Raw genomic sequence first — 27,410 nt, 5'->3', positions numbered from 1 at the left:
GCGGCTGTGCAGCCTGGTGTCTGCGAGGTGGTATGTGCCATGCCAGCCTGTGCCACTGACAGACCATGTCTCTGCCAGTGACAGCTGGTCGTGCTGGTTGGCACCAGGAAAATTCTTAAAACTAATTTTTCTCTGCCTGCCTTCTGCCTGTTGGGAACTTGGTTTCACACCGCACCACCGAACGTCCCCAAACAACACTCATAATGTGGCTGTGGCTGTTTACCTGCATAATAGCGTTGAATGTTTATTCCACCTCCCACCCCCAATAACTGATTATCTTAAAGCACTTCCCTGTGTGCCTTGGATCAAAAAGGGATCAGGGCCCGCGGAGTGAAAGCCATGGATTAGAATGCGAAGTACACAGAGATTTTACATCATTCTGTTTTGTTCTTTCCAGAATGCATGAACTGCACGAGACTAGCAGATATGACCGAGAGGCTAAACACGCTTGAGGCCAAGGTAAGGATTTTATTGCCTTTATTCTTCTGTTTGGCAAAAATTTCCAAGCGTTGCCAGTGAAAAAGACGAGTTGACATCCCTGGAGAGAGGAGGTGTCTGTCCGTCTGCACAGCAAGCAGGGACAGCAGAGCTCGGCTGGTGTGACACCAAGTGGTGCACAAGGAGAGAGCTGCTCATCTCCATCGCTCAGCTCGGCTCTTGGGATTAATAACCAGAGAGGCAGCTCGTGCTGTTTCCATTTGCTTTACAGCAAGTGCTCTGTGTGTCTGCCTCAAACGAGCCCAAAGGGAGGTGCCTGGGTGGTGCAGGACAAAACACTTGAAGCAGATACAGGCACTCAGCCCCGTCTGTACTGCTGGGGGCTGGTGAAAGATGGGCCTGTGTGAGCATTAATTCAGCTCCTCCTGAATAGTGCTCAGGTTTTGCTCCAGGAACAGCGGGCAGATGGAGCTGTATGATAAATGTCTTGCTTTCAGCTGCTTGGTACCACAGGGACATAAAGCAGCAATTCCCCTGGCTCGGGAAAGAAGCAGACTCCAGTTCTGGTCTTACTCACTCCAATGCCTTGTGGAACCTTACCCTTGTAGGGCACAGAACAGAGCAGTAAGGGCGTGCAGATTTTTCAAAAGACAGTTGTTCAGTCTGCTCTTCAATTGCTGTCCGTTCCTGTGTTTTTATCCCTTTTCTGAAGCATGGGAGGCTTTTGTGCATGCTTCAGTGGAGAAAAATATTAAGGGCAGACCTTCACATTTTTTTTTTGTTTCTGTTTTTGTTTTTTCCTGCAAATTGTTTTAATTTCTACCTACTGGGATTCAGATGACTTGTTCCAGTCTAGTAACAAAAAAGCTGAGTCGGTCCCCTTTGATCTGTGGTGTCCCTGTGCCAGCCCAGTCCTGGCTGTTAGATGCAGTGCTTTGGTTCCTTTAAGGCAAGTGCTGCTCTTATTATTCGTTAACATATGGTTATCAGTGACATAAAAGAATTTGGGGAGAAACCTTTGGTGGGGGGAGGTTGGATGTGTGGTGATTTTGAGGCCAGTGCATGAGATTCTGGTAATTTGGGAATTGTCTGAGCTGAAATGAAGTGAGCAATGTTGTCTGGAACTTCCTCAAAGCCTTCGCAGTTATATTTCACTTCGGGGAAAACGAAAGGGGAGGGGGGATGAAGATGTGGGGAATTCTGTATTGTTCGAGTGGAAACAACTGTTGTAGTGCAAAGGACAAAGACGAGCTGGGCTGTTTCTCGGAGCAGTGGGACCTGGCAGGTGGGTGTTCTTTGGCAGCGGGGAGCTGGAGGCGTTCGGAGAGGAGAGAGGGGCTGGTGACCGACCTCTGTGTGTAGTCTCGAGTCCAAGTAAGACATGGACCAGCCTCAGAGAGATGTAAATCAGCCCTCCCATGCTCAGGCTGTAGCCAGCTCTACCTTGCTTCACTTTCCAGGACTTTCTGTATTTGACTCCCTGGAAATTCATAACCGAAGGCTTGTTCCGAAGTCCTGACATCAGAGCACCTGTGCTCTGCTGGCTTGTGCTGCTCAGCACTTGTGCTGCTCACCACTTGTGCTGGATAACCAAGCCTAAGAGGCAAAGGCCAGCCTCAGCAAGGGCCCTGGCAGGCCTTGGCTGAGGAGGAGGCAGCTCCCACCTGCCCAAACCCCCTTGAGAAGTCTTCGACCCTGAGTGAGTGCCCCCAAGTCAGTGGGTTGTGCAGATATGCAGCTGGTTTAAAGCAGGTGATTTTAGGTTCTTGTCACCTAAAAGCAATCCGCTTTCCGACGTGGGTACCACCTGCCTGATGCCTGTGGTATTTGGGAAGTGCTGCCCACTCGCCTTGTGCGTGGGAGCTCTAGTGAAGGCAGCAACGTGACCTAAGACACTTGTGCAGCAACTGGCATTTGCCCCCTGACTGGCAAACCTGACGTGCTGGTCTCTAGGAAATGCTTTGGATGTTGGCAGCCACCATGCTGCAACCTGCCCTGCATTCAGGAGGGAGCACCGAGCTGGCAGCCAACAAGCGCCGTGTCGACAGCTGAAGGCTTTGCAGTCCTGCAAACCCTTTGACATGAGGATCAGCGAGGCAGGTGTGTGCAAAGCCCAGTGCCAAGATGTGACCAGCTGGACCCCTGAGGGGTTTGGGTACTGGCTTCGTCCCAGCCGTGGCCAAGCAAAGAGCACCTTCCCCCTGCCTCACTGAGCACTTTGGATGACTCAGACTCACAGATCGCAGAGTGACAGCCTCCTGCCAGAGGGACCGCTGGAATGCCGGGACAAGCCGTGGCCCTCCAAGTCTCCAGGTAGCCGCAAAGTCTGCAGAATCACAGACATGATCAGCTGGTGGAGCCTGGACTCAGCAGACGAGGAGCACCTCAGTGGTGCTGATCAGCTCCATCAGCTATCTTGGGCATAGCACATCGTGTCTGTGTGTTTTAGTGCTGCAGCACTCTGCAGTCCCGGACACCTCGTAATGCTAAGCAAGTGCTGCTGCTTGGGGCTTGTCTGGCTTGCAGGAAGAGTGCTTCACGCTCTATTTTAGCCGTGCTAAATGTGAGCATTTGTGTGACATCCTCGCAGAAGTTTAAAAAGTTACAGCTTGGAAAACTAGTGTTTCCAATTTGACCTTTCTCTAGCTAATTATATTCATTTATTTCTTACCCAGTTCTAAAGGCAAGGAAAACACCTTAGCTCTGGGGAGCTAATGAGGCAATTTGTGTTGTTGCTGTGATGGGTTTCCTCCTGACTTTACTGTGCTCCCACAGACACCCAAGCTGGGAGCAAAGCTCATCAAGAGGTTTACTTTTATGGGGGGCAATGAGTTGTCTGTTTGTATTGTGGTGTGCTAAAGATCGTGTATCTGCTAGGAGAGTATATTCTGCAGCACAGCCTAGCAGGGACATTGTTCATCTTCAGGCTTCCACTTCATTTGATAAGCTGTGGGTGCTGTGCAAAAACTGGTGGTGTGTAGCAATTAAAAGCAGAGTGAAGCAACATTATATGAGCACAGATGCTGTACACAGGAGAAATGTGCTGATTCACTCTTTCTTCCATGTTAATTTAAGTTCAGTTTGATCTACACAGCCATGTAGTGACCTCAGTTGTTGTAATGCAGTAATTGCCAGCACCCTTGAAAAAGGTGCTTACATTCATGTAGTATTGCTTCTATTCCTGCTCTGGGTTTTGGAGAAAGATGCCTGTTTTGAAACAACTGATGCTCAGTAATGTCAGGACCTGAAGATGCCAGAGTAGAAGCCATATGAGCAGCCAAAGAGTACTTCTATGGTATGATTTTTCTCCTTCAGGCTTTTTTTTTTCTTTTTTTTTTTTTTTTTGGTGGAGTGATGAGTGGAGAAGGTTCACATTCAGAGAAAGACATTTTGTACTAACTCTTACATTTCCTAGGTGGGAAACAGCCAGTTCTGGGGCAGGATTTCCTTCCACAGCCTTCTTTCTTTCCTTGCTTTTACAGCAAGGTAAGAGTACGAATGGGAGAAGTAAACACAAAGATGGATTCCTGTTTTGGTTTTTTTTTTTCTGTTTTTTGTTTGTTTATTTTTTTGCCTGTTGGCCCGTTTGCACTTGGGTTGTAGTAAGTAGAAGGAAGCCCATGGTATCTGAATATGCCATTGGTGAAAGTGGCCACAGGATAGCCATAGGATAGCTGTCCTCTGGAAGCTTTCAGTGCTGAAGGGATATGGAAATGTCTTATTGGGTATGAGAAAATACAGAGCTCCTTTGCTGTGCACGGGCTGTGGCTGGAATACCCTGTGTGGGAAACTTGGAGATAATCTCTGGGTTATTTATGACAATCCCAAATGGACGGGGAGTCTGCATTCCAGTGGTGTGAGGGGGGACTTGCAACTGCAGAGTGTAAATCAGAAAAGGTCACCCAGGAATGACATTGCTGCTTTTGCCCTTTTGAATTTCAACCTGGAATTTAATAGATAGGAATATAATAGGAATTTAACGCTGCTTTAATAGAGCAGGCTAGGCACAAGTGAAAAACAGTCTCTTCCTCACACCTCTGCAATGGGGAGAAGGAGCCAAGAGCCCTCCCCAGTATGTGTGAGGATACGTAAAATGTGCCTTTGTCCTCCAGTGGCTGTGAAGGGCAAGTGAACACGGAACAAGCTCAGCCTTGGAAGTAGAGGCTGCAAGTCTGTCGTCTCTTCTTTCCCTCCTCCTCTTCTGCAGGCTACCGCAGCTGTCCCCATAAAAATGGGGGTGTAACAAGAATGGCTCTCGTCTTTCTTAATGCAAGGATGAGTTGGTTCATCCAACTTGTAAGGTCAGCGTCCAAATGAGGTAATAAAAGGAACCCTCTGATTTTTGTAATATGGAAGTTGGAATAGAAAACAAGATACAAGAAAACAGAATGAAAAAATGACTCATTAGGGACAGGACAAAGTCCTCACGTGCTTTGTGCCCTCCTTAACACTGCTGTAGGTTGTCCTTGGGGCTGCATGGGAAGTTGCTGCATAAAAGGAGGTGAAGAGAGATGAGTCCGGGCCCATTCTCATCTTTCTCATTTCGAGTTACCCTGTCATCAGCCTGGGATGGAATCGGCCCGCTCCATTTGCTTGATACCAGACCCGTTTTGGTGCCACAGGTTTGAAAGCTTGCTTGATGGTGCTGAGCTTGAAATCTACGGGCTTGAATCTACATCGGGAAGATGGCGCTGAGGCTGGGATCAAGGGCAAGAAAGTGTGCAGGGAAGGACAAAAGCTCCCCCCTCCCCGGTATGCCAAACCTTACTTCTCTCCCATGACATTCTATGCAATGTGATTAGAGCCTCCCACAACCCACTTTTATTTCAAATACAAGGCTTCTCCTTATGCCAGCACGGTTTCTTAGTGGGAATCATGTACAGTCCTTTCTTTCTGGCCTTCCTGAGCCTGATGCTGCCCTCCTGTGACACAGGACAAAGCCCCAACAAATAGTGCTGAAACTCGAGAGAGCTGCAGTGCCGCTCCCACTGCGTGCAGTGCTAACAGGAAAGCAGGCAGCTGCCTAAAGCTTTCTGCTCATTTTGTTCTCCACAAGCCCCATTTTCTTTTAATAAACCGCACCACGGAGTTATGGGCAGTGTGATATTAATCCCAACTTTCGGTTGGAGCTCGAGCGCAGCATTTGATCTGCGTTGATATAACCCAGCCTTATCTCCTGACACCGCTTTTGAGAAGATCGTGGCATTTCACTCACAGCTTTAAAGCAGGAGATAGCATTACATATCTAGTGTCTGAATGATTCATTGTGTGATTGATAAATGACATGCGTATTTCTTGCATGAAAACAGTCCTTGTAATGTGATTCCCCGTGCAGGAATTTCTGAAAGGTTTTAAAGAAAATCTTTGTACTGTACACAGAGGTTTAATCGATCCGTTGCTATTTCTCTGAAATCACCCCATTTATGTAGCTCAGATTTCCACACAGCACCTTCACGACCCATGTCTTTTGATTACAAAGCACCATTACTTGGAATTTTTTGCTGTAATCATTGTATGAAATGATTTTATATCTGCCTGTTTCTCCAAGCAGCTGTCTGTGATGTTTTATGGGGTTTGTCTTTTCCTTCTCTGATAGGCATGAAACAATCTCCTGCTGTAGTGCAGAAATATTTGCAAAACAGAAGATGTTTTAAGGTACTGTAGCATAGCTGGGAGAAACTCTAGGAGCAAAACCCGAATTGCTTGGCTGTGAGGCTGCTGCTGGTCCCAAAGAGCGGACTGTAATGCTTGCTTGGTATTTCAAGGACTTTCGTGAATATTCCATGCTGTATATTTGATTGCCACTAGCAGTTATTTATTTACCTTCTGTTCTCAACAGGAAGGTAGTTTAGTAAATCTCTGAGGTTTCCTGGTGACCCTGTGCAGAATCTGCATTTCCAGTTCCAACAATGCATTGAATTTAAGGAGTGTTTAGGCTAGTCAGCAGATAGCTGTAGCAAGAGCAAACTTAAATCAATCCCTATAAAATGCTTAAATTAATTGGTGAGTTTCTGTAAGTCAGGTTTTGTCCTTAAGACTAAAACACATCTTCAAACTGATGTTTAAGAAGGGGAGATGGTGAAACAAAATCTGGTGGGTAAACCATATCAAAGGTCATCTCTGAACTTCAAATCTATCTCCTTGGCAGTTTTCTAGCAAGCAATCATCATGCTTCTGCCGAGGACACTTGAGGCAGTTCAGATACTGGCCTTTCTCTGACTTGGGCATGCTTCTATCTTCCAGAATGACAGTTAAAATCCTTTTATTCTCAAGTCTGGTAATTGTTGGATCTTATTTCTTATCACTGTTGGATTGAAGGAGAAATTGGTCCCCTAAGGCTGTTCCATGTGTTTGGCAAATGCTGTAAATCATTTGCCAGAACCACAAAAAGGCTTCAAAGACCTCCCTCTCCACCACCCCCTCCTGGAAAGTTTTTTAGTTACAGGTTTGGCATTTTTAATCAAATATGTTCGACATTTTCATAAAATAACTTTGAAAAATTCCATTGTCCTTTAACATGCGACTTAATTTGCCAAGCGAATCCTACGTCTGCATTAGGAAATACTGTGAGTATATTTACTACCTGAGAGTATTACATTTGCAAGCTTTGTTTTTCACGAGAAATACTCTTGTGGCCAAAAAGTAGGTAACAGCAAAGGATGTATAAGTGCTCGGATCATTTGCTAACCCTCTGCCCAAAAGTGCAAACTTCCACTCAACTCTCAGTCAGGAATTCTGGTGGAGCTTCATAACAAAAATAGGATCGTAAGAGAAAAGTGGCTCGAGGTCCTTTTCTCATCCTGCACCAAGGCAAACAAGGAAAGGACCAAACCTCTGACTTTTTCCAGTTGTGCTGCTCTCTTCTAGCAGCTTTTCACGTGGACCCCAGCACAGGAGGAGAGCGCAGGAGGCATCTCAGCCCACTGGAGCTGGCCGATGCGAACGTCTCAGGCAGAGCCGAGGGCTTCTCACCTGACAAGAAGCAGAGAGCTGATCTCAAAGCCATTGCTGAGAACAGATGTTACTTTCTGGAGACTGACTTCATCTCAGGCTGGCCTGGCTCCACGTCCGTAACACTGCTACATCCCCAGCAGGTGACAAGCAATAAATTGGGCAGAGAAGAATGATGTGATTTTGAGGGTGGAAGGTTATAGCTGCAGTTTATTTTTATCAGGTGTTTTAAAGTAATGGTGGGGAATCCGATTTCACTCTGAGCTCCTTTGTGTACTTCACTCTGCAACGAGCTCTTAGCACGGCACTGGGAGGATTGCTGGATCCTTTCCACATCCACCTCCTTCCCCTGGCTCTCAGGCGCCGGGGTGCCAGTAATGGCTGGCTGCGCGGCCGTACAGCAGCGAAGGTGAACCCCCAGGTGGTGGCAGCAGCAGAGAAGCTCCCTGGGTGACTCTGAGGGCAGTGACCCGGTGAGCGAGTGCCAGTCCTTGTCCTGCTGCAGCCTGAGAGGCAAAGCCTCAGGGGTCTGATGGTCTGCTGGGCTTTGCCTTGGTTTCACCTGAATTAGTAGGTTAGCCCATGCTCTTGTGTTGTCTCTGCTGTGATTCCCCCACAGAAGATACCTGCTCATGAAACAGTCACTTTTTGCATTCTCTTTTTTTGGAAGTGTTGTAGAACTGTACAAAGAAACCAAATACTTCAACAGAAAGAGCATGGGCTGCATCACCTATGGATTGGCAGAAGCCCTTGGTCCAAATTTCTGTCTTCAGTGCAATAGCTGATGACATCAACCTTACCTTTTGGTCTACGCTGGGTCAGTCCAGTGACATCAGCTATTGCTCCCTACATAATCTGTCAATATCGTGAGAACTCCTCCATGCACTAATTATCTTGTCCCCTTTGGCTGTAGCCTCTAAGATGCTATAGGGATGAAGTCACCCAGATTCTCTCTGGGTACCCGGTTCATCAGATTGTAGCGAACTCTTACCGAATGTCTGTTGGCTTTTGAAACCAATAACTGTGTCTGCATCGGAGCTTTGCATTCACAGGTTTCATAATGCTACAAGAGAGATACGGTTCTCCATCAGGCTTTGTAAAACTCCCTGTTTAGCTCTGTGTCTGGATGAATGATTAAAAAACTCTTACATTTTGCCAAATAATTTGCTATAAAGAAAGATATGTCCAACAAGTTATGCAATTACCATTATTAATCAGCTTGTGTCTTTACAAGATCAAGAGAATCTTATTTTACGCTGGAATTTTTAGCTGATGAGCTAGGTTCATGCACGTTTTTTTTCCCTCCTTTTCAGAAAGAGATGGAGGGGAGTTCATTCTGTCAATGCTTCAAGACAGCAAATATCCCCTGTTTATTAATTAATAATATCCATCTGGATTGTGTCAAATGATCCCCCTGCATTTCCATGGGTTTTTATCCAAAGAAAAACACTCTGAGCCCTGTTGTATCAATTTTGAAATCGTTGGACGCCCGGCTGTTCTTTCCTCATTTCTAGCACCTACTAGTTACAGGACATCAGGAATGCAAGCAGAGGACAGATGATGGGAGGAGGCTGTTTTTGTGAAATCTTCTTTTGATGTGTGGGAACAACCAAAATAGGGTTCTTGAAAGCCACTGTAAGCCAAAAAAATCCTCAGACACTGAACATCTCAAGAAGATGAAAACCTTCCTCCCATTTCCATTGTCCCTGGGCTGAGCTTTTGATCTGACGCAAGAAATGTGGTATGTGTCTGAAGTTTAGAAAGTTTATGCTGGCAAATAGAAGAGGGGGAGTTGGGTTGAGTAAGCTGGGACCGAGCTTCAGGCACGTAACACTAACGTCCCTGCTGAGGGCCCTACGCAGAGGAGAGCCAGGCTTCGAGCCGCGGGAGAAGGGCGAGCGCCAGATGCTGTACAGAGGTGAGCCCGGTGGCTCTGCGGGGCTCGGAAAGCCCAGGGGTGACTTTTGCAGGCAATAACCTCTGCCTCTGGCGCTGGCCTGCGAGCTGCTCGGCCAGGGCAGTGCGTCATCCCTCCCGCGCTCCCTTTGCCTTCGCATGCCGGCTCCTGCGACGGGCCCGTCTCCTGCGGCGGTGCTGGCAGGGGATGCGGCCCCAGCGTTTCAGATCCTTCCAGCTTTCTGACCCAGTTCAGCTGCATCTGCGAGGTGGGGTCTGGAAACCAGAGGCAAGCCCTCGTCTCATGCTGGTGGGACCTCTGCTGCCAGAGGCTCCGGTTCAGCGCGTCCATTTAGGCTCAGATTTGACTTCTTGCTTCTGTACGTGCAAAAAGACAAAAGCCTGAGTGCTTTGCTGACTTGAGGCCATCCTTCCCCCTTGCGCAATGCCGTGCAAACTGGGAGGAAAGGCCTTCGTGTCTTATGCAGCGATCTGCCCCCCTGCCACCACAAGCAGCAGCCACAGGTGCTGCCCCTCGGGAAGTTCCCTGTACCTGCTTCTGCACGGTTGGGCGACTGTCGCGATCCTTGGCATCAAGATGCATGTCTTGGTGTCATTGGAGTGTTTTGTGCCTCACTCTCCTTTTTTTTTTTTTTTGTAATAACATTTGCATTGCAAGTAGTAGTAATAGTAACAGACACGGGCACTGCTGAGGATTCCCAACCAAAGCTGTGCGTTCTTCTTCAGTTGGTGTTAGCCTTCTGTCCATCTAACCCTACTGACAAGCAAATACCAAGACTTTAATACTGGGACTTTAATACATTGCACATTTTGCTAATTTGCTTTCTGGCTGTGAGCCCCTGTGGTATCATTTTCCAGCAGTTTACTCAGAGGGCTAGAAACTTTCTTTTTTTGTTTAATGAAAGTGGGAATTCTCCTCGAGTCCCTTGACTACGGCAATGGCAGCTTTAAGAAAAACAGAACGTGACAGAGAATAGATGAATGGCTCCAATGCTATTGTAATAACGCCGAAGGACCCCGGTTGTGCTATGTGCTGTGCTAGCTTATAAAAGGACACTCCTTGCTGAAAGAAGTGTGTATGCTTTGAGATTCTGAGTGTGACTAAATCCCTCGTGCTTTTCCCCCTTCGCTTTGGCTCTCTAGATCTCACGATGTGAGCTGTCCTCTTGCTGTTTTACATCTTCTGGGCACATTTTCAGTCCTGATCATAAAAACTAGAATTTCTCAGCAATTTCAAGTCCAGAGACTTCCCAACCTCTATCAGTTTGTGCCCTGGGAAAATAAACTTGTTACGATGGCTCGATGACCAGGAAGTATACATAGTCAGCGTATAAAGGAGCACACTACATTATTCTGTGCATGCCTTTAAATCTTTTCCGGCGTTTATCAGCAGAGCACTCATTTAAACCATGTTTTTTTAATGAAAAGGATACCATTGCCACTGTTTAGTGTTGATTATGTGGTAACACGTTTTTATTATCACCCATAAAAATGATTTGGAGCTGTTCCACTCCAGATGCAACCTTCGGCCGAGCTGTGCTAGCTCCACGCACGCTGCCCCCGAGGCCATGGACCCCGCAGCCTGCTGGTCTCTGCCCAGTGCTGCTATCACTTTCATGGCACCTCTTCCTGCAGCACTGCAGGACCATGGCAAAATACCGCCCAAGACAGCCCGTGTCGGTCTCTTTCCCCCAGCAGGAGCATCCTAACCCTGGCCTGGCTGTGGCCCCTCTCACGCAGCACCCCAAGGCGTAGTTTTGCCTCTCTTGCTGAGTGTACTTTGGCAGCGGCATCCAGGTATTTTGCTGGGGAAGCAGGAGAACAATATAATAGGATAAATTGATCCAGAGAACGTCTTTAATGCTCACTTGAGTCCCATGTCAATGGGAATTAAGCATGCTCGTGGTAAGGCACATGCCTGAGTGTTTGTTGAACTGATAGCACGCTTCCTTCAAAGCCTGACAAATAAATTACTAGGCAGAAGCACAGCGGTGCGTGAGACACTCTGAACTGATTCCTTCCTTGCCTGGCATCAGAGAAGCCTTTTGGATAGAAGCAGGGCTCGTGGTGGCCTAATTCCTCTTTGCCTTCTTATTAGTATTAAAGTGAGGCTCTTGGACCCATTAATAAAGAGGAGGAATTTTGTTTGTTTGCAGCAGCTGAGGTATAGCTCCCCTGCACTTAAGCTAGCTCCCAGTTTAATTAGTTTCTGATTCACTCCTGTCAGGCCAGTGCATTCTGCAGGAAGTTCATCATTCCTGGCATTGCTGTAATACTGGCTCTCACCAGGCCTTGTAATAAATAAGTGATAAACCCTGTAATAATTGCAAGTTAAAAAAAAATGAGTGGAGCCAAGTCACTCTCATTTATAATTGCAGTGTGACTTCATTATGTAAAGACGAGTGCAGCATGTAAAAGCTGAAACTTCTAGGGATTTAGTGGAAAGTTTGAGCTGCATTCTCTTTTATTTCCCTTATCCGTAAATCAGTATTTGGTTAGGTGGTTTCCAAACAGGAAGAAACAGTGCTATAACAAATCACTTGGTGCACTGCTCAAACCGTTTCCCGGTGAGTTTGCTGGTTAGGTGGGATGTTTGCATCAAAACTCTTGTTCTGGGAGCCTCAGCCCTGCTCCGGGATGGACATCCCGCATCCGTCCTGGGCAGGCGGCAGGGCTGCTGCTGCATCCCAAGCGCCGCTGATGGAGCCATGATGTCTAGCAGTTAGATGATGCCTAGCGATTGGGATAAAACTTGTTTGCAGCAGAGCATGGGGGCTTGGCAATCCAGGCCAGCGGTCCCAGTGGGTTGATAATTGAAGGGATAGTTTTGCTTTTTCAGAAGACATCTGCAGACTGCCTCATTATGCCGTCCTTGCTTAGTAGCTGGGAAGATGGGGGGAGGAAGCATACAGGTTAAAATATAAAAACTATTTTATAAAGAATCGCATTTTGTAAAAACTCTAACAAAAACGTTGATTACAAATGGCAGTGATGGTTCCCGCGGGCTTCACTTTAACTGAGGTTGTCAGCGGGCAGAGTCCACCTGCATCTTCCCTCCCTCCACTTCTAGGAGGATTTTGCAGCCGTGCTAAAGCCTCATTTCCAGTTTCATACGGGCCACCAGTGGCTGGGGGAGCGCAGCTCAATGAACAGCAGTCTGAATTGTACGGGGAAAACGGAATCGCTCTGCCAAGGAGCTTAGGTTGTAAATGGCCCAAATAGCTCAGGGACGCACATTGGGATGGGGATTTATTTGAAGGTAGTGTGTTTACAAGGTATAGAAGCAGTTGTGAGTTTTAATAATATCCTACTACTGCTAAGCAGAGCTTTTTGAGGAAATTGCCTCTTATTTGCGCCCAAATTAAAGCACTTCAGCTCTTTAAAAGCTTCATATTCTCTGTCTCGTTTAATTCATTAAGCATTTGTCCTGTGGCCTGCAGCCAGCAGCTGTCCTGAGGCACCTCAGGCTGCCACCCAGGACATCCCACGGCCCCTCACATTGTACCAGCTCAGTGATTTCTGACCCGATTTCAACCGAGCAGTGAGAAGCTGTGTCCTCACTCCAGCTCTGTTCCCTGGGTTCCCGCTCCTTGCCAGGGACACAGTTGCACTGGCGGCTGAATCTCTGCGAGCAGCGAAGCCCTCTCTAAGGAGGGCATGCAGCACTGCGTGGGAACCTCTTGCAACGTCACCCGGCTCATTTCTGGGGTAATTATTGCCTCTTCCAGAAAACCAATGGAGCTTTAACACCAAAACCCTGCAGTCTGTGCTGTAGAGTTATCCACAGCTCCTGCTGGCAAGTAGAGGAGTTTCAAGACCTCTCGGAACTGAGACCATGAGTGAAACCATCCCACTGACCTTGCCTGACTTCTCTGCATCCCCTACCTAGATCCTCCTGCTCGAAGCGGCGGAGCGAAGCCCCCCGTTAGAAAACAACCTGCCAATCACTGGGACGACAGCCACCTGGTACGATGACTTGCTGCCAGATGCCTTTCCCCTGCTAAATCCCGGGACCGTCTTGAGGAAAACGGTGGGACCCGCTGGTAAGCACGACCTGCTCTCTGCTAAGTTGGTCAGCCCACATACACGGTTCCTGTAGGGTGCCTATGAAATAGGCCGTGCCGATCTGACGTAGTGTTGGAAGCCACACAGGAGAGGGGTTGGAGGGAAGGGCTGCCAGCTCCTTCCCTCTGCTCTGTAAAGGTTTTCTAACTCTAAGGTTTACTAATGGGATTTTTTTATTATTTTTTGTGGGCATGTTTGCTGCCATGTGCGTGACCCAACAGGGAGCCGTTGGTGCTGTGGGATGAGTGTGGGCAGGCAGCCTTGCTGACACAGGTGGCTCAACCTGCTATTTGCTTTGCACCCTCACCATTGTACCTTTGGCCAGGCTGCAAGTGCTCGCTGCAAGGTGGGATTGTGCTCAGCAGGAAAAGCACCCTGCGGAGAGGCAGCTAGAGAGCCTTCATCCTCAGTGTTAGGGTCAGAACCAGCATTAGTTAGCTCCAGAGCCATCGTTCCTCCAAACCAGGGGCTGTTCAATCTAAGGGTTTAACATTGCTTGTGTCCCTGTGGATCTGGAGGCCTGGATAGATTGAAACATTCCAGAGGAAACTCCAGAGAGCCAGCAGGGGGACAGGGGGACCATTTTTATTCACCTACTGAGCACTAAATGCAGTGTTCCCCCATGGGGAGTTGTGTGGGGCGGCAGAGCACTGGGCCAGGGGTAATTCTTGCTTTTATTAGGAAGAAAAACTTTCCCATGAATAGCAACATCAGTTGCACTCTGCATTATATTTTTTAAATTTACCATAAACACAATGGGCTGTTTTATGATCCCTCTTGTGGCATGAAAAAAAAATACACTTACAAGAAATCTCCCTCTGAGCCCACTTGGCTAGACAGATCACTACGCATTGAATTTCCTTGACCTTGGCATTCTCAATTCAAGATCCCTGCTCTCTGCTTCCAAAGCCCTGTCTGTCAGTTGCTTTGCTTGCTCCCAGAGCAGTTCTTTATCCTCTGTAGGGCCTACTTTCCTTTTTTTTCCTCTTTTTCCCCCCTTTATTTTGTCAGAGCAGTTTATTATGGCAGCCCTTCATGACTGCAGCAGACTTGGAGCAACCAACATAGACCAGATGTCGTCCATGTTTATAATTTGACAGGATGCCACAACATGGAGGGAGGTTCACTAACAATATGTTCTGCAAAGTATTTTCAGAACCACAGCGACGGCTGCCAGGAACTGAATTAAAGCAGTTTCCCCCAGTGTCCATTATGTGCTCTCTCTGCCTCCTCCATGTCATTTATTTTTGCTGTTGCAGTATCTCTGCACCTGCACCTGTTGTACTGAAGTCAATCTAGCAGAAGTACTGACGACTCTGTCCGTTCCACTCAAAGTCCTCTCCTCTCCGAGGCTCTGTACACCCGATAATCTCCTCCTGCTCAGCAAGGAGCGATGAATGCCATTCCCCCAGACTTTTGGCAGTGCTGCAGAACAGAACAATCTCTTGTAGCACTTGCATCAGGTTGACTCCATGGCCCAGTATCAGCACCATCTACCCCGGCAGTAAGTCCAGGTAGCTAGTGAGCACCTCCAAAAGCCACGATGTTGTTGTCTGAGCTGTATGTGAGTGCTCTGTCTCCTCGGCCAGACTGCCAGGCTGGGTGCACAGCCAGCTGCAGGCGTTACAGTCCTGCCTGCCTGCTTCCACCAGGTTTAGTCCTTACTCATTGTTGCCCTGTATTTTTCTAGCCTTGATTTATTTAACCTAGTGTGGAATAACAACTCCAGCATAATAACTGGGAATCAGGCATGCACTGGGGCATTTCAGGTCAGGACGATGTCTTTCAGCAATTAGAAGTAATCAGTTAAGTTGCTTATTGACATGTAATTGCCTCCTCGATGCCCCAGCTGAGCTCTGCGGACTTCAAGTGCTTGCTTTGCTAAGGAGCTGTGGGGATGTTTCACGGATCAGGGTTCACACTTGGCTTCCTTCCCTCCCAACATCAGTTTGTATCTACAATTCAAAGCCAGCCAAAAAATGCACTGGGGATTCTGGTGAAATGGGGGGAATTTCATGCAGTTGGTGTAGGGTGGTGGGGACTGCCCCTTTTTTCATGAGTTCAGCATGGTTCTGTCACTTGCTGCTTCAGGCTCGCCCCAGGTTCACTTGCAGTGATTGCAGACCTCAGGAGATCTTTCACTAAGTGTGATCGTAGATTAGGTGGAAGTCAAACTTGAGTGCCCTGTGTGATTTGGGGTTGTGGAAAGCTATGCTTCTGTCCCTCCCATCCCCTTCCCCAGCATGTTTTGTGAAATACTGCCTGCTTTGCCCCCCTTCTACTCTTTCAGCCAAAGCAAATCCAAGTCCCAGCTTGCGTGCTGCCAAATTTCTAAACCCGATGGACTGAGGGCAGGATCTTGGTGCCTAGCACAAAGACGGGTGATACGGACTGGCTGCTTTGAACAATGAGAGTGTTTCTGGATGACCTTATAGCTCTAAGTTGGCTGATGCCTCTCCAGGCTGAGGTCCAGGAAAACTTGCTACTGTTTCTTGGGGTAGCTTTTTCTTTTGTGAGTGGCAGGGTCCAGAACAGACAATCATTTAAAAGCAATCAGAGTTGTTGAGACAGCTGCACCGCTGGCCTTTCTGATCAGCTTGTTAATCAACAGGATACATTTTACTGAGAATTAAGAAAATATATATGCTCTGCCTGAGCCAGTTGGCAGCAAAAGACCTAATTTTTTATTTTTCTTTTTTAACCCTCACCCTCTTAATTAGAGCCTAAAGGACACAGAGGTGCAGAGGAGCAGCTAATACCGCAGGGTAAGTGAATAGTTTCTGCTATTTCCTTTTTCAAAGCACAAAATGTTGCTGTGCCCGGTCCCGTATGAAATATATCCCAAAAAGCAGAAGCATCCTGTGGCCAGGAGTCCTCAGGAATTCGGAACCTCACAGACACAGAGGGGCTGGATTTCTTCTTCGGGTTTTATTTGATCACGGGAGGCAGAACACCAGGTTTATCATCTTGGAGACGTTCGGTTCCCCTGGCACACGAAGGCTGGAAAGCGCTGCCCGAGGGAGAGGCAGTGCACTGAGGGACACACGGCAAGAGCAAATGGGGCACACACTGAGTGCAGGGTGAAAGCACCGCTATTATCTCGCTGGGATTGCCTGCCAGGGGCACTGAAAGCTGCTGGTGATGGTCAGGGCATTGATTTGCTGAGCTCTGTTCAGAGAATAACGTGCTCCTGTCCGTATAGACAAGACCTCGGGGAAAGAAGGGGAACAGGTGTTGTGTTGCAGGTTAATGACAGGGCCAGGAAGAAAATCCAGGTCTCTGCACGTCTGATTTGGTCACAAGCAGTAGCATGCTTACCCTCAACCTTTTTTTTTTTTCCCTTGGGTTTTTCTTTCATTTATTTTGGGAAATGAATGCTTTCCAGGGGCTCCAGCTCTCTGAAAGCAATGAATGTCACTGCAGCAGAGCTGATTTATGCCAGCTGAAGATTTGGCCTGTTTGGTTTTCCTCCCACTTTTTCCCTGAATTCTTCCCTCTTTCTTCTCCATTTTGCACTTGTCTCTTTTATGCTGGTAACGCCATTTGTCACCAGTATGAGCATTTGCCTGACACGTTACTCAGTGCTGCTTCTCCCAGCCTTCCCTGTAGCACTTTCCACCTTCAGGGAAGTAAGTGCCAGCTCCTTTAAAGCTCCGCTGCTGCAGCATGATTGAGGATGCTAGCAGCAAATGATTGCTCCTGGTCTGCAGAGGTTCACAGGATTGATTTATAAAGGTTGAACTGAAGGATTGAGTCTGACTTACACGACTGAGGAAACGTTCTGACCCATGCTCAGCACTACAGTGTGTCACGCTTGCAGAGCACTGTTTCTGCTGTTCTTCCCTCTGTGCTGGGAAGGATTTGCTGTGCTAAAGTTTGGGGGTTTTGGTAGGGTGGAAGAAGCTGTTCACGTTTCGCCTAATGGTCCTGCTCTGTTAAATGGGCTCCTGATCACCTGCCTGAGCTTGCCAAGTACAGCATCTGCTGTGTTGGGTGGGATTTTAACCCAGACCCATTAAAACAGCCTCTCTATTCATAGAAAGGTCTGCAGTTTGTGTCCTGTGGGTAAGCAAACGGATGCAAATGAAAACCTTACCTTAATTCTTTGTTCAGTACTTGTATTAAATTAGACCTTCATTGATAACAGAATAAAAGTGCAGGCATGTGCTCCCACACATAACCTTTGAAAATCTCATTTCCACAGTCTGTCAGGTTCCACCATGGATTAGAGATGGATAGATTTCATTTTTGTAAGAAAAATATATTTTAGTCATCTCTCCAGAATGGCAATAAAAGAAGAGAGGAAGGAAATCTTTCAAGGGGTCTGGTATTTGGGATTTTTGCTTTGCTCTGAGAAATGCAGACAGTTTGGATAAAAGTCGGGGAACAGAGTTTTGTGCCCCAAGTAGGCTATCCCACACCTAGGTTGGAAACTGAATCCAAATGTTGGAGCTGCAAATCCTGTGAGCTTTGATTTTTATTATGTAGCCTTGTTCCCTTTGGGGCAGGCATGGAGGAGCTAGCTGGCCAGCGTGCTTCCTTTCCTTCTTCTCTCCCTCCATTCCCATCCATCCTCTTCCACTCCCCACCTGCCACGGGTTCTCCTGGCACTGGTCTCGGAGGGGCCAGTACCTCTTCTCATACCAGGGGTGGGGAAAGATGCCAGCTAAAAATAAATCAAAATTTGATCTGTGCTCTGCTGGGTTATGCTCATATGTAACATATAGACTAAAACTTGAAATCTGAATGCACCAAAACTTGGATTCAGGTCTTCCTCTGGCTATGTACTGTATGTCTACCACCACTGTCAAATACTCCGAGCTAGACCAGAAACCAGGAACCTGTGACTCTCCTGACTCTGTCAGTTAATGTCTTTATTGTAACCATTAACCACCTAATCGGAGTAGATGGGGTAACTCGCACACCTCTCTGAGGTATTAAAGGCTTTAGTGAGGTTTGCCCAGTATTTAAGTATATCTTTCCAAAGCAGCTACTGCTTCTGTGAGCAAAAGACACAGAGTGTTTTTCTGAAAAATACTGTAAAATTGCCAAGTGTTGTTTCTATTTTGATAGTGTAATGGAAGCAGCACTAAAGGTTTATTTATTGTCACCAGAAATAGTCACTTTCAGATTACAGATTTCAGAACACTGCCTGCACCTCTCTTAGGCTTACAGGGGGTCTGAGCAGCCATGCCAAGCCATTGCATAAGTGGTATTGCCAGGTGGGATTGCTCAGCACCCTGCTTATTGGTATAAATTAATAACATCTAGTTACTTCAAAAGCGCGGGTGCATTCGTTTCTGTTGGCAATGAAAAATGTTTGGGCACAGCATGGTGCACTCAATAGATAAATGAAAACAGGGGAAAACAAGGAAACATCTTTGATGCAGAATCTCTGGCTGGTCCGTGTAGAAGAGCCAGAGCAAGAGGGAGACAGGGTTTGATTTGCTTTCCTGAATATATTTTGTGTATTTTGATACTTTGGGACTGCCGTGGAGCTGACAGACTCATCTGGATGGCACTAGCAAAGGAGGGCTTCAGGGACCAGCCAGCCCAGAGCTGCTCTGACTCAGCGAAGGGGCAGCTGCGGGCTCAGGTTAGCTTGGACCAGCACATCCCAGCTGGAGGAGCATGTCCTGCTGGCTGGTGGGGTTGGACCTTGGGCGTGGGGATGCTCCTGTGTCTCTAAAGACTGGAGGAAGAAGAGAAGCAAGGTCCATTCTGGGTTTTCTCCTCTGTGTTACTGGCTGGCTCTTGCCACCAGAAACACCCCATCTGCGTTATCTGCACCAAGCTGCATTTCTCCCCCTTGCATCTGTGAGTCCCTCGCCTCTGGTTTCCAGGTTGCTAAAGACCTTCAACGTCCAACTGATTTCCTCTCTGAACGTTTTCAGGGCTGCCAGGACAGGTTGGTCCTCCAGGCCCGGTTGGACCAACTGGTCTTCCAGGACCGCCGGGGCCAAAAGGCGAGAAGGGACAACCCGGTGAGAGGGGCCCAGCAGGGCCACCAGGTAAGTCAGGGAAGGCAGTGCCAGCGTGCTGGGATGTATTTCACTTTGTGCAAATTGTCTGTGCAAATAGATCATAAAAGGCTGGGAAACACACAGTGTTGAGCATCTTTGGTTTATATTAAATCCATTCCTGCAAGTCCCCTGGGCACTGAACTCAGCCAGCAGCCCTTACAGTGGGTAAGCAGCTGCATGCAGACCTATGATGGTCCCTGGGATTTCCCAGAAAGCAGAATAGCAGGATCATGTTTCCCCATCCTGCTCAGGAGCTGTGAAAACCGGTCTCTGATCTGTCGGCCTTCGGAGAAGAACATTGCCTGTTCAGCCTTCTCGCTGTGTGCCTGTTCTAACTGCCTTTTTTCTCCACCATTTGTGTCAAGCTGTCAGATGCCAGAATGTCAAACTAATGATGCTATTGTACGTTAAGGGAAAAGGTTATGAGACCATTTTTTCACAGTACACTCCATTTCTGAGCTCGGAGATTTTCTACATCCCCAAAATGTTCCTAAATCTTTTGATGAAGGTGATACTGCACAATAGGTGTCAGACCTCAGCCTCTGAGCTTTGCATGCATTTCAAAGGCCGTGCCTTGTAAATCTGAGCTCAGGAAAGATTTGAAACTTGGAGCATGCCTTAAAATGTGAGAGCAGCCTTGAACGGTTTTTTGGCATTTTCTGGCAACCCATTAATGGCTAAAGTCTGGCCAAGGATGTGTCTGCTTTTTGGTTTCTCCATTTGCAACGAGAGCTTTCCAATCCCAAAGGAAGCAGAATAGATTTGCTGCTGAGTTTCTGTTGTTCATTCTATGCTTTCCTGGTGGCAAGGTGACATACAGGTGTACGTGCAGGGGAAGAGAAAGAGCTGTGCTTGCTTTCAAGCCTTGCTGCCTTTAGTTTCTTGCTCAGTCTCAGGGAGAGGGGAGATTTTACTCTTTGAGGAATTAAACTTTGTGGCACCTTTGAGCCAAGCAAGGCCGTGTGCTTTGCAGAGGAAGAAGCCAGAGGGAATTAGGAACAACTTCCCAATTTTCCATATTTTTCCCTTGACTCACGCAATTGCAGTTCAGGATAGAAACCCTCTGTTTATTAGTAGGACAAGAATGTGCTGTGAAAATCTCAGGCCATGGTGGGACCAGATGAGAGGCTATCTGTTACTTAACAGAAACAGTTCTGAGACTGAATTGTCATTCCTTTCTCTTGTTGCTCTGCATGTTTCACACCTCCATCACATCCGGCAGCGATGGTTATTTTTAGGTAGCATTTCTCTGCTGTCCTGGAGGAATCATCACCATCAAGACTCTCTTCTTTCCAGGAGTGAATGGGCTTGTTACTGCTTTTTACATGGTAGCACCCATCAGTACATCTTCACTAACAGATCCTCTCCTGCCTTTGCACAGGGCTATTGGGACCTCAAGGACCAAGAGGACTTCCAGGAGAAACAGGGATCCCAGGTCCCCCAGGTCCTCCAGGGCCACCAGCCACCCCAAGCCTCCCTCTTACCTTCCAGCAAGGGGTTCTCTACTCACTTCAGCCCACAGCTGAAAAAGAAAGTAAGTCGCTTTCACTGCTCCCATTTTTTTTCTGGTACATCAGCAGAACGGACAGGCACGGAGCAGCTCAGATCTTCCTCCTACCTCCCTGTTGGGCTCTGCCATAGCCCTGCCTTCCCTGGGAGCAGCCAGATGAGCTGCCTCTGTCCTGTGGGTCTCTTGGGCGTTCCTGCTGAAGACAAAACATGTCAGAAGTTAGGTGGTGGGTTCACCTCTCCATAGCAAGGGACTAAGTCGCTGCTCTTCTACAAGCATCAGTGAGTACAGGGCTTGGGGGACTCATGTTTGTTCCCTGTGCCTGGTTTTCTGGGTTTATCATAGCTTTGAGGAGGCAACTCGGTGTCCTTTAAGCTTCCATTCAGGTAGCATCAGACGAGAGACACATGGGTAGAGACATACAGCGTATCTGTCCAGTTAGGTGCTGGTGCAATGAACCTACGTGGTTGTAAGACCTCTTGGTGCTGCTGTCGAAGTGTTAAGGTGCTCAGGGATGCTCAGAAATGCACAACTACTAAATGTTTGCAGCTCTGAAATTATATAATGTAACAAGGACATCTGTTAAGTGCAGCTCTTTTCCTGCCCCCGCAGACACGTCTCCCCACCTGTGTTTCTGGCACAGCAACTTTATCCCACATCCATGCAAAACACGGAACTGCGGGCTCAAAAGCCCAGACCAGCACTGTAATTTATCTCTTCCCTATGGCTGGAACGTCAGGGTTTCTTTGAGCCTATGGTGATTTAAAAATATATTTACTTGATTTGTGTTGTGCGTGGCAAGAAAAGGCTTTCTTGGAAATGCACATCATGCGCTCTTATCTGAGCAATCCTATCTGGGCTTGATCTGATTTCTTCTGATCTGGTGTTGTATTGCTGGCATCTAATAATGATAAAGCAGGACTCAGATGTATCTCTGCTTGACTTGTAAACCCCTGGAGCCCCAGCTCTGCCTGGTCTCCCGTCTCCACTCCCCCAGACTTCAGCTGTACCTTTTCCCCAGCCCTTCTGCTCATGTCCAGCTTCAAAGCTCAGTTGTATTGCTTGCAGCCAAGGATTAGTAAGTCTCCCTGTATCTGACAGTTTTCTAGAGCTTTCCTTTTCCTTCCACCCACTCCCCTCTCCAGATTCCTTTTCTTGAAAGTGAACAGATGTATTTTTAATTAGGGAAGAACTTCAACAGCTCTATTTCATATTCAGTTACTTAAAGCGTATGGGCAAGATTAAATTAATTGTGGTTCAATGCAAAGGCTTTTCCCAAAACACAGACTGAGCTGCTGCGTTCACAAGCCTTATAACGGGGAAGTTTTGTGTTAGTCACCTCCCTGCCTTACACCAAGCAGTGGCAGCATTGCTTGGTGCCACTCTGTGTTCAGCCTTTTATTCCAAGCATCCTGGAGGCTTTGGTACTGCCACAGCTCCTTCTCTCCACGCACCATTTAAATTTAACTCTTTCTTACAAGGTAGTGGATAGACTTAAAAGTGTGCGAAGGTGCTGATTGCATGGCCTTCCCAGCTGATGTGTGAAACGGGTAACCTCTGTGTTATCCCCAGACGGGAAGCAGATAAATGAGTGGATAAATACCTGTATTAACTCAGCCACCACTGGGCAGCAGCAGGCTCCCAGGGACCCGAGTCTGTGAGTAGATGGTGACTGCTCCATCCTTAGGGCAGCCCTGCGCTTCTCTACCTGTGTGGATTTCTTGGTATGCAGAAGGAGTAGCCAGGACCCTGTCGCAGCAGTGTGTGCTGCCGAGGCTTGATTTATCTACTCTTGGAAGAACTAGGGAGCTGATGTAGTCTAGAGGTTTCCAAATTAAGGCCTAATCCTGTGTGGAATTAAAATATTGCTGTTACAGAGACTGGCCCTGATGGAACTCTCAAGCTCTCTCTCTCCTGGATTTATAACCCAGGTCATGTAAGAAGCAGAAAGCTCTGTGCTCCCTGGTGGTGTCTGTAGCAGGGGTCTGATTAAATAAATGAGTGTTATATGTGAACTGGTGCTTGGACAGAGAAGACAGCACTGGTCTTTCCCCTTATGCAGCTGCCATGCCCTCTGCCAGCCACCAACAGCTTTATCCTAAGCCTCACATCTGACAAATTTGGAAATCTTTCTCTGTCCCACCCACACCTCCCAGGGTCTCCTCTGCCCCCTCCCGTGGGTCCTGGTGGGTGGCTGAGTGCGCCAGGCAGGGTCAGCTCTTCTGCACTGGTCCCTACCGAAGTTTGGGGTTTAGCAGCAAGCACCAGAGCTGCCTGCTGGGGTCACATTATTCATCCAGTTTCTTCCAGGGCATGGGATGTGTGAGGCAGGGTTCTGTAGTGTGCATGGAGATGAAATTTCCTCTAGATGTGTACAGCAAAGGTTGCACTGACACGTGCAGGAGCAAGCTGGCTTTGTTGATGTTCTAACACTGGGTATCTAAGCCCAAAATCTATGGCAAGTCTTCTTGTTTAAAAATAATGTCTTATACAAGTCTCCCTGCCTGTTTAAGTCATCTGCATGGTCATGGTAAAGTTACCGCAATAGTGAGACCGTTTTTCTTACAAAACTTACCGTTTTCCTTACACGCTGGCTGATTTTGCCTACCAGAGGTTGGTGGAAAGCTGATCCTCAACAACCAATAAAGCTTAGCCTTGTAAATCCTGGGTAGGTTTTTCTTTGTTTTTATTTTTTTATTATTTTTAATGGAGCACATCTGAAAACTATAAACACAAGATTCCAGCTGCTGACAGCAGAGGGAAGCATATTCCTTGTAATGGGCATGTGCACCCACAGAGATGTGAGAAAGCTGTGCTGGATTATTAGCAGGAGTACAGCGTTTGGTTCCGCCTGAACATGGTTAATGCGTGTGTCTTTATTAATCGCAACAAGTTCCTGTTGGCGATGTTTATCAGTAGGCAGAAGCCCAAAATGGGGAGACATTTTCTCACAGTTTCATTGTGCTGCGGTGAAGAAATTGGTCCCAGTTGTCTCCCTCCAGATCAGGTAGCAGAAAGAAATTAGGACAGGATTACTTCATTTCCATCCTGTCTCAGCAAATCAAGCCTATAATGGGGGAATTTATCCCTGAGTCAGAAACATGAGACATCGGCCAGAGTCTGGCCTGCCCTACCCCACTGCCGGGGCTGCTGCTGCAAGCGTCGCTTCTTTCTCTGCCACTTGGCAATGAGTGGCTCAGGTACGTGGTCCAGAGTCAGCTCGGTGTTAAAGCTGAGATGCTTTTCAGGAAAAAGGAAGGAAAGAACAGATCTTTGACTCTGAGGGCTGTGGTTTTCTATATCTCAAAGATTTCAGTTTGCAAGGGACACATAAGATAACATTAGCCTATTTTACAAGGGGAAACTGAAGCGCAGCAGGCTTGCCTGTGTGCCCAACATGCCACTGATGAAAAAGGGTGTAGAAAAGAGATCAGCACCAGTGAGCCCCAGAATCTCCCTGTGCTTTAGGGAGATGGGAAGACCAGAGAGCCGAGTTCTTCCTGCTGCTCTATGAGAATATGGAAAGAGTCCCTTAAACACGTGAGGGTTGTGTTTTAACATGCTTTAATCCCATTTCATTCACAGTATGTTTCATTCAGAGCTCCTGGAAGAAAACTTTAATCCTGGTGAGTTTTTCATGGCCAGGAAGCTTAGGAAGGAGCCTCTCAGGTCTCCCACGTGTCCATGCTTCTGTGCAAATCAGAAGCCGCTGAGCTCAGGGGCTGCTGAGCAGAGCTCCCTTCTGTGTCACAGTTACTGAATCACCTTCCATAAATAACTTGAGTCTAATAGGTCTAATGTCAGGATGGGTGGATTTGTGGGAAATAACTCTGTCGGTGCAGTAATGTATTGTTTAGCTGGAATGTTTTGAAACCCAAACCTTTATCCCCAGTTTACCTCCAGAAGTGATTAAATCCTGTTTGTAGCCCATCCTCTCTCCCTCTCAGCAGAGATGTGTTTGATGTTGTTGACCATTTGTTCTCTTAAAAACAAAAGACTCTGCAATTGCTGTTCAATGCTCATTTCCCAATTTCATCTCACTCCCAAGCCGTGATGGATTTTGACATGGTCAAATAAAACTCAAATTAATTGGATTACACACTTCACTTGGGTACCTTCCCTTCTGAACATGAAAGCAGTCTCAGTTGTTTTTTTGCAGGGCTGTAAAGAAGGGAAGATGGTTGGGTCTGGAAACAATAGTCAAAGAAATACCTGTTTGCATTCAGGCTTTAGGTCGAAATTTGGTTCTCAGAGGGATCTGGGTTAGATCTCGTGCTGTTCTGCTGCCAGGAAGACGTTGCAGAGATGTTCTGTCATCCCTGGCAGGTAAAGAGATTTCACAGTTTTCCCTAGGAGCTGCTTTCAAATACCGAGCTTGAAAGTCTTCTCTATCATTGCCAGCGCTCCAGAAATTGAAAAGGCTTCACGATGTGTCTGCTAACATTTCTGGAGGTTTCACCTTCTGTCGTTGGGGCTGGAGTCTGCAGAGTAAGCAAACACCACTCTGATCCTCCTGGTGTTAGCTGATACTCACATCAGCGTAGCAGCGAGCCATTTGCAGTCTTTTACACCTGCAAAGAGTTCCCCTGAATTTAAGCCTGATGAGTTAAAGGCATGGGTGAAAGGGAACACCAGTACGTTTGAGGTCATGGGCAGGAGAAGATGGGCATTATTCTGGTATGGCAGCCTCCCACTGTGGAAAATGGGGACTTTCAGAGGGTTTACCATTCCAGTGACTGGGAGTCAACATCTTCATCCAGGTTAAATGCACCAGGAAACCTGCTGTTGATCCAACAGCCCTGACAGGACGATGGATTGTGAATCTCTGTAATATCAGGACGTGGGGCTTCCCTTCCTTGCTTTGTGTTACTAGTATCTTGGCTGGTCATGGAATTTCTGCACCGTGGTTTCCACAGCTGTCAAATAGTGTTGTGGGATGCCGAGATGAAAGATGCTGCTACACGGTACCCCCACAGACTACCAGCATGCTGCAGTGCAGGTCCACAGGGAATAGGGTTGTTGATTGTGGGTTTGGTGTTGCAGTAAATAATAAGGGCTGTTTTTATTTTATATAGTTCTGTTTTTCCTATTCAGTTACCAGCTGAAGTGGTAAGCCCATTGGCTCAAAGATGAGGGAAGATGTGGGCAGCTACAGGCTTTTTATTCCTACCAGGATATGACTGAGAAAGACGTGGAAAAGCAAAACATTCCTCCAGTTCCTGCTAATGGCTTTCCTCTCCCTGCTCTGCTCCCATCTCTACCTGTTCCCCAGAGCTCAGGGGACCTACACAGGCTGGCCAGAGAGTTTTCTGCTTATGTGGAAGGGGCAGAGAACAGCCTCTCCTTGAGCTTTCCTGCATCCTCAGACCTCAGGGTGTCTCCCAGCAGCTGTGTGGCAGGGTGAGCTTGCCGGGCTGGTGGGCATGCTGCCGACTGTCAGCTTTTCTCAGCAGTTCACTCATGCCAGGCATGAGGGAGCTCCGAATCCATGTGTGATTTCTCAGGTAGCCAGAAACCAGATGCATCTTGGAGATGGCAAATTTGGGGTGAGTTATTGCTGTACAGTGCAGAGTTACTCTTAAATTGCTTCGGCATTCAAAAGTAGGGTTGCATGGGTGTGCAGGAGCACCAATTTTTGGACAGAAAGGACAGTTTTTCAAGGGGCTAGCAGAGGTGGGAGGAGGAGGTCTGAGGGATACAGCCTGTGCCCTCAGAGAGCAAAAGGACAATTGCTCAAATAGCCCAGATTTTGTATCCAGAAGCACTGCCTGCCCTTTACCAGCAACAGGCGCCAGAGGATTTAGGAGAGAAGTCCCGCCTGCTGGGACAGGGCAGCTCTTGCTGCAGGGCCACTAACTGTTCTGCTCTTTAACACAGATGGAGAACCCCAGCTGGCCTCCACCGTCATAGACACCATCATGGCTGGCCTGCCAGGACCACGGGGAGCCCCAGGGCCCATAGGGCCTCCAGGTAAAACACTCGGTGGAGCTGCAAAGCTGTACTGATGGGGAAGATGAGCGAAAGAATTTTCTGCTGGAGAGTGAAGTGGTCTGTGGGATGCCTGAAAGGAAAGCAAGTGGTCCTCACTGGAAGGGCTGTGGAGCTAAGGGTCCAGGAGTGGGAAAGGTGGCAAGAAGTAACCAGTTCTTATCCGTGGATAGCAGCAGATTTTTTATTTTTTTAAACTTACAGCAATTCCTTACTGCCTTGGCAGGACACATCCTGAGAAGGGAATAATTGGAGTGTCTCTAAGAATGGGTTGTCCAGGGAACTCCTCTGTGAGAGCAGAGCTGTTCTCACTGCTGGTGCAATCCTGTCCTTTTGCTGTGGAGCTCTACTGAGCAGGATCTGGCCAGCTGTCCTCAGTGATATCTATGCAGACTTTGGAGTTATTTCGAGCCATTCCAGATTTGCACCAGCGTAACTGAGATCAGAAGCTGGGATGAAAATTTAGCAAGTGTTGTGTTTCTCAGTGCTGATGGGTGGCTTAAATGATAATGTTCCTG

At 47.5% G+C, this 27,410-nt stretch overlaps 1 protein-coding gene across 12 annotated transcripts in view; it reads left to right on the top strand.

Moving 5' to 3' along the window:
- The window catches only part of COL26A1 (collagen type XXVI alpha 1 chain), a 188,476-nt gene that overhangs the window by 142,587 nt on the left and 18,479 nt on the right, over positions 1-27,410 (top strand). For all 12 annotated transcript variants that reach the window (XM_080563183.1, XM_080563193.1, XM_080563192.1 and 9 more), the window contains 6 exons: positions 398-459; positions 13,196-13,349; positions 16,092-16,136; positions 19,266-19,382; positions 20,776-20,928; positions 26,782-26,874. In XM_080563183.1, the coding sequence (XP_080419309.1) occupies positions 398-459; positions 13,196-13,349; positions 16,092-16,136; positions 19,266-19,382; positions 20,776-20,928; positions 26,782-26,874 (624 nt within the window). The remainder of the gene's footprint in view (positions 1-397; positions 460-13,195; positions 13,350-16,091; positions 16,137-19,265; positions 19,383-20,775; positions 20,929-26,781; positions 26,875-27,410) is intronic.

The sequence above is a fragment of the Anser brachyrhynchus genome (assembly GCF_964034855.1).
Source record: "Anser brachyrhynchus genome assembly, chromosome: 20".
In the NCBI taxonomy this organism is placed as follows: Eukaryota; Metazoa; Chordata; class Aves; order Anseriformes; family Anatidae; genus Anser; species Anser brachyrhynchus.
Note: the sequence above shows the minus strand (reverse complement) of the source record. Positions and strands in the feature narration are given on the sequence as shown.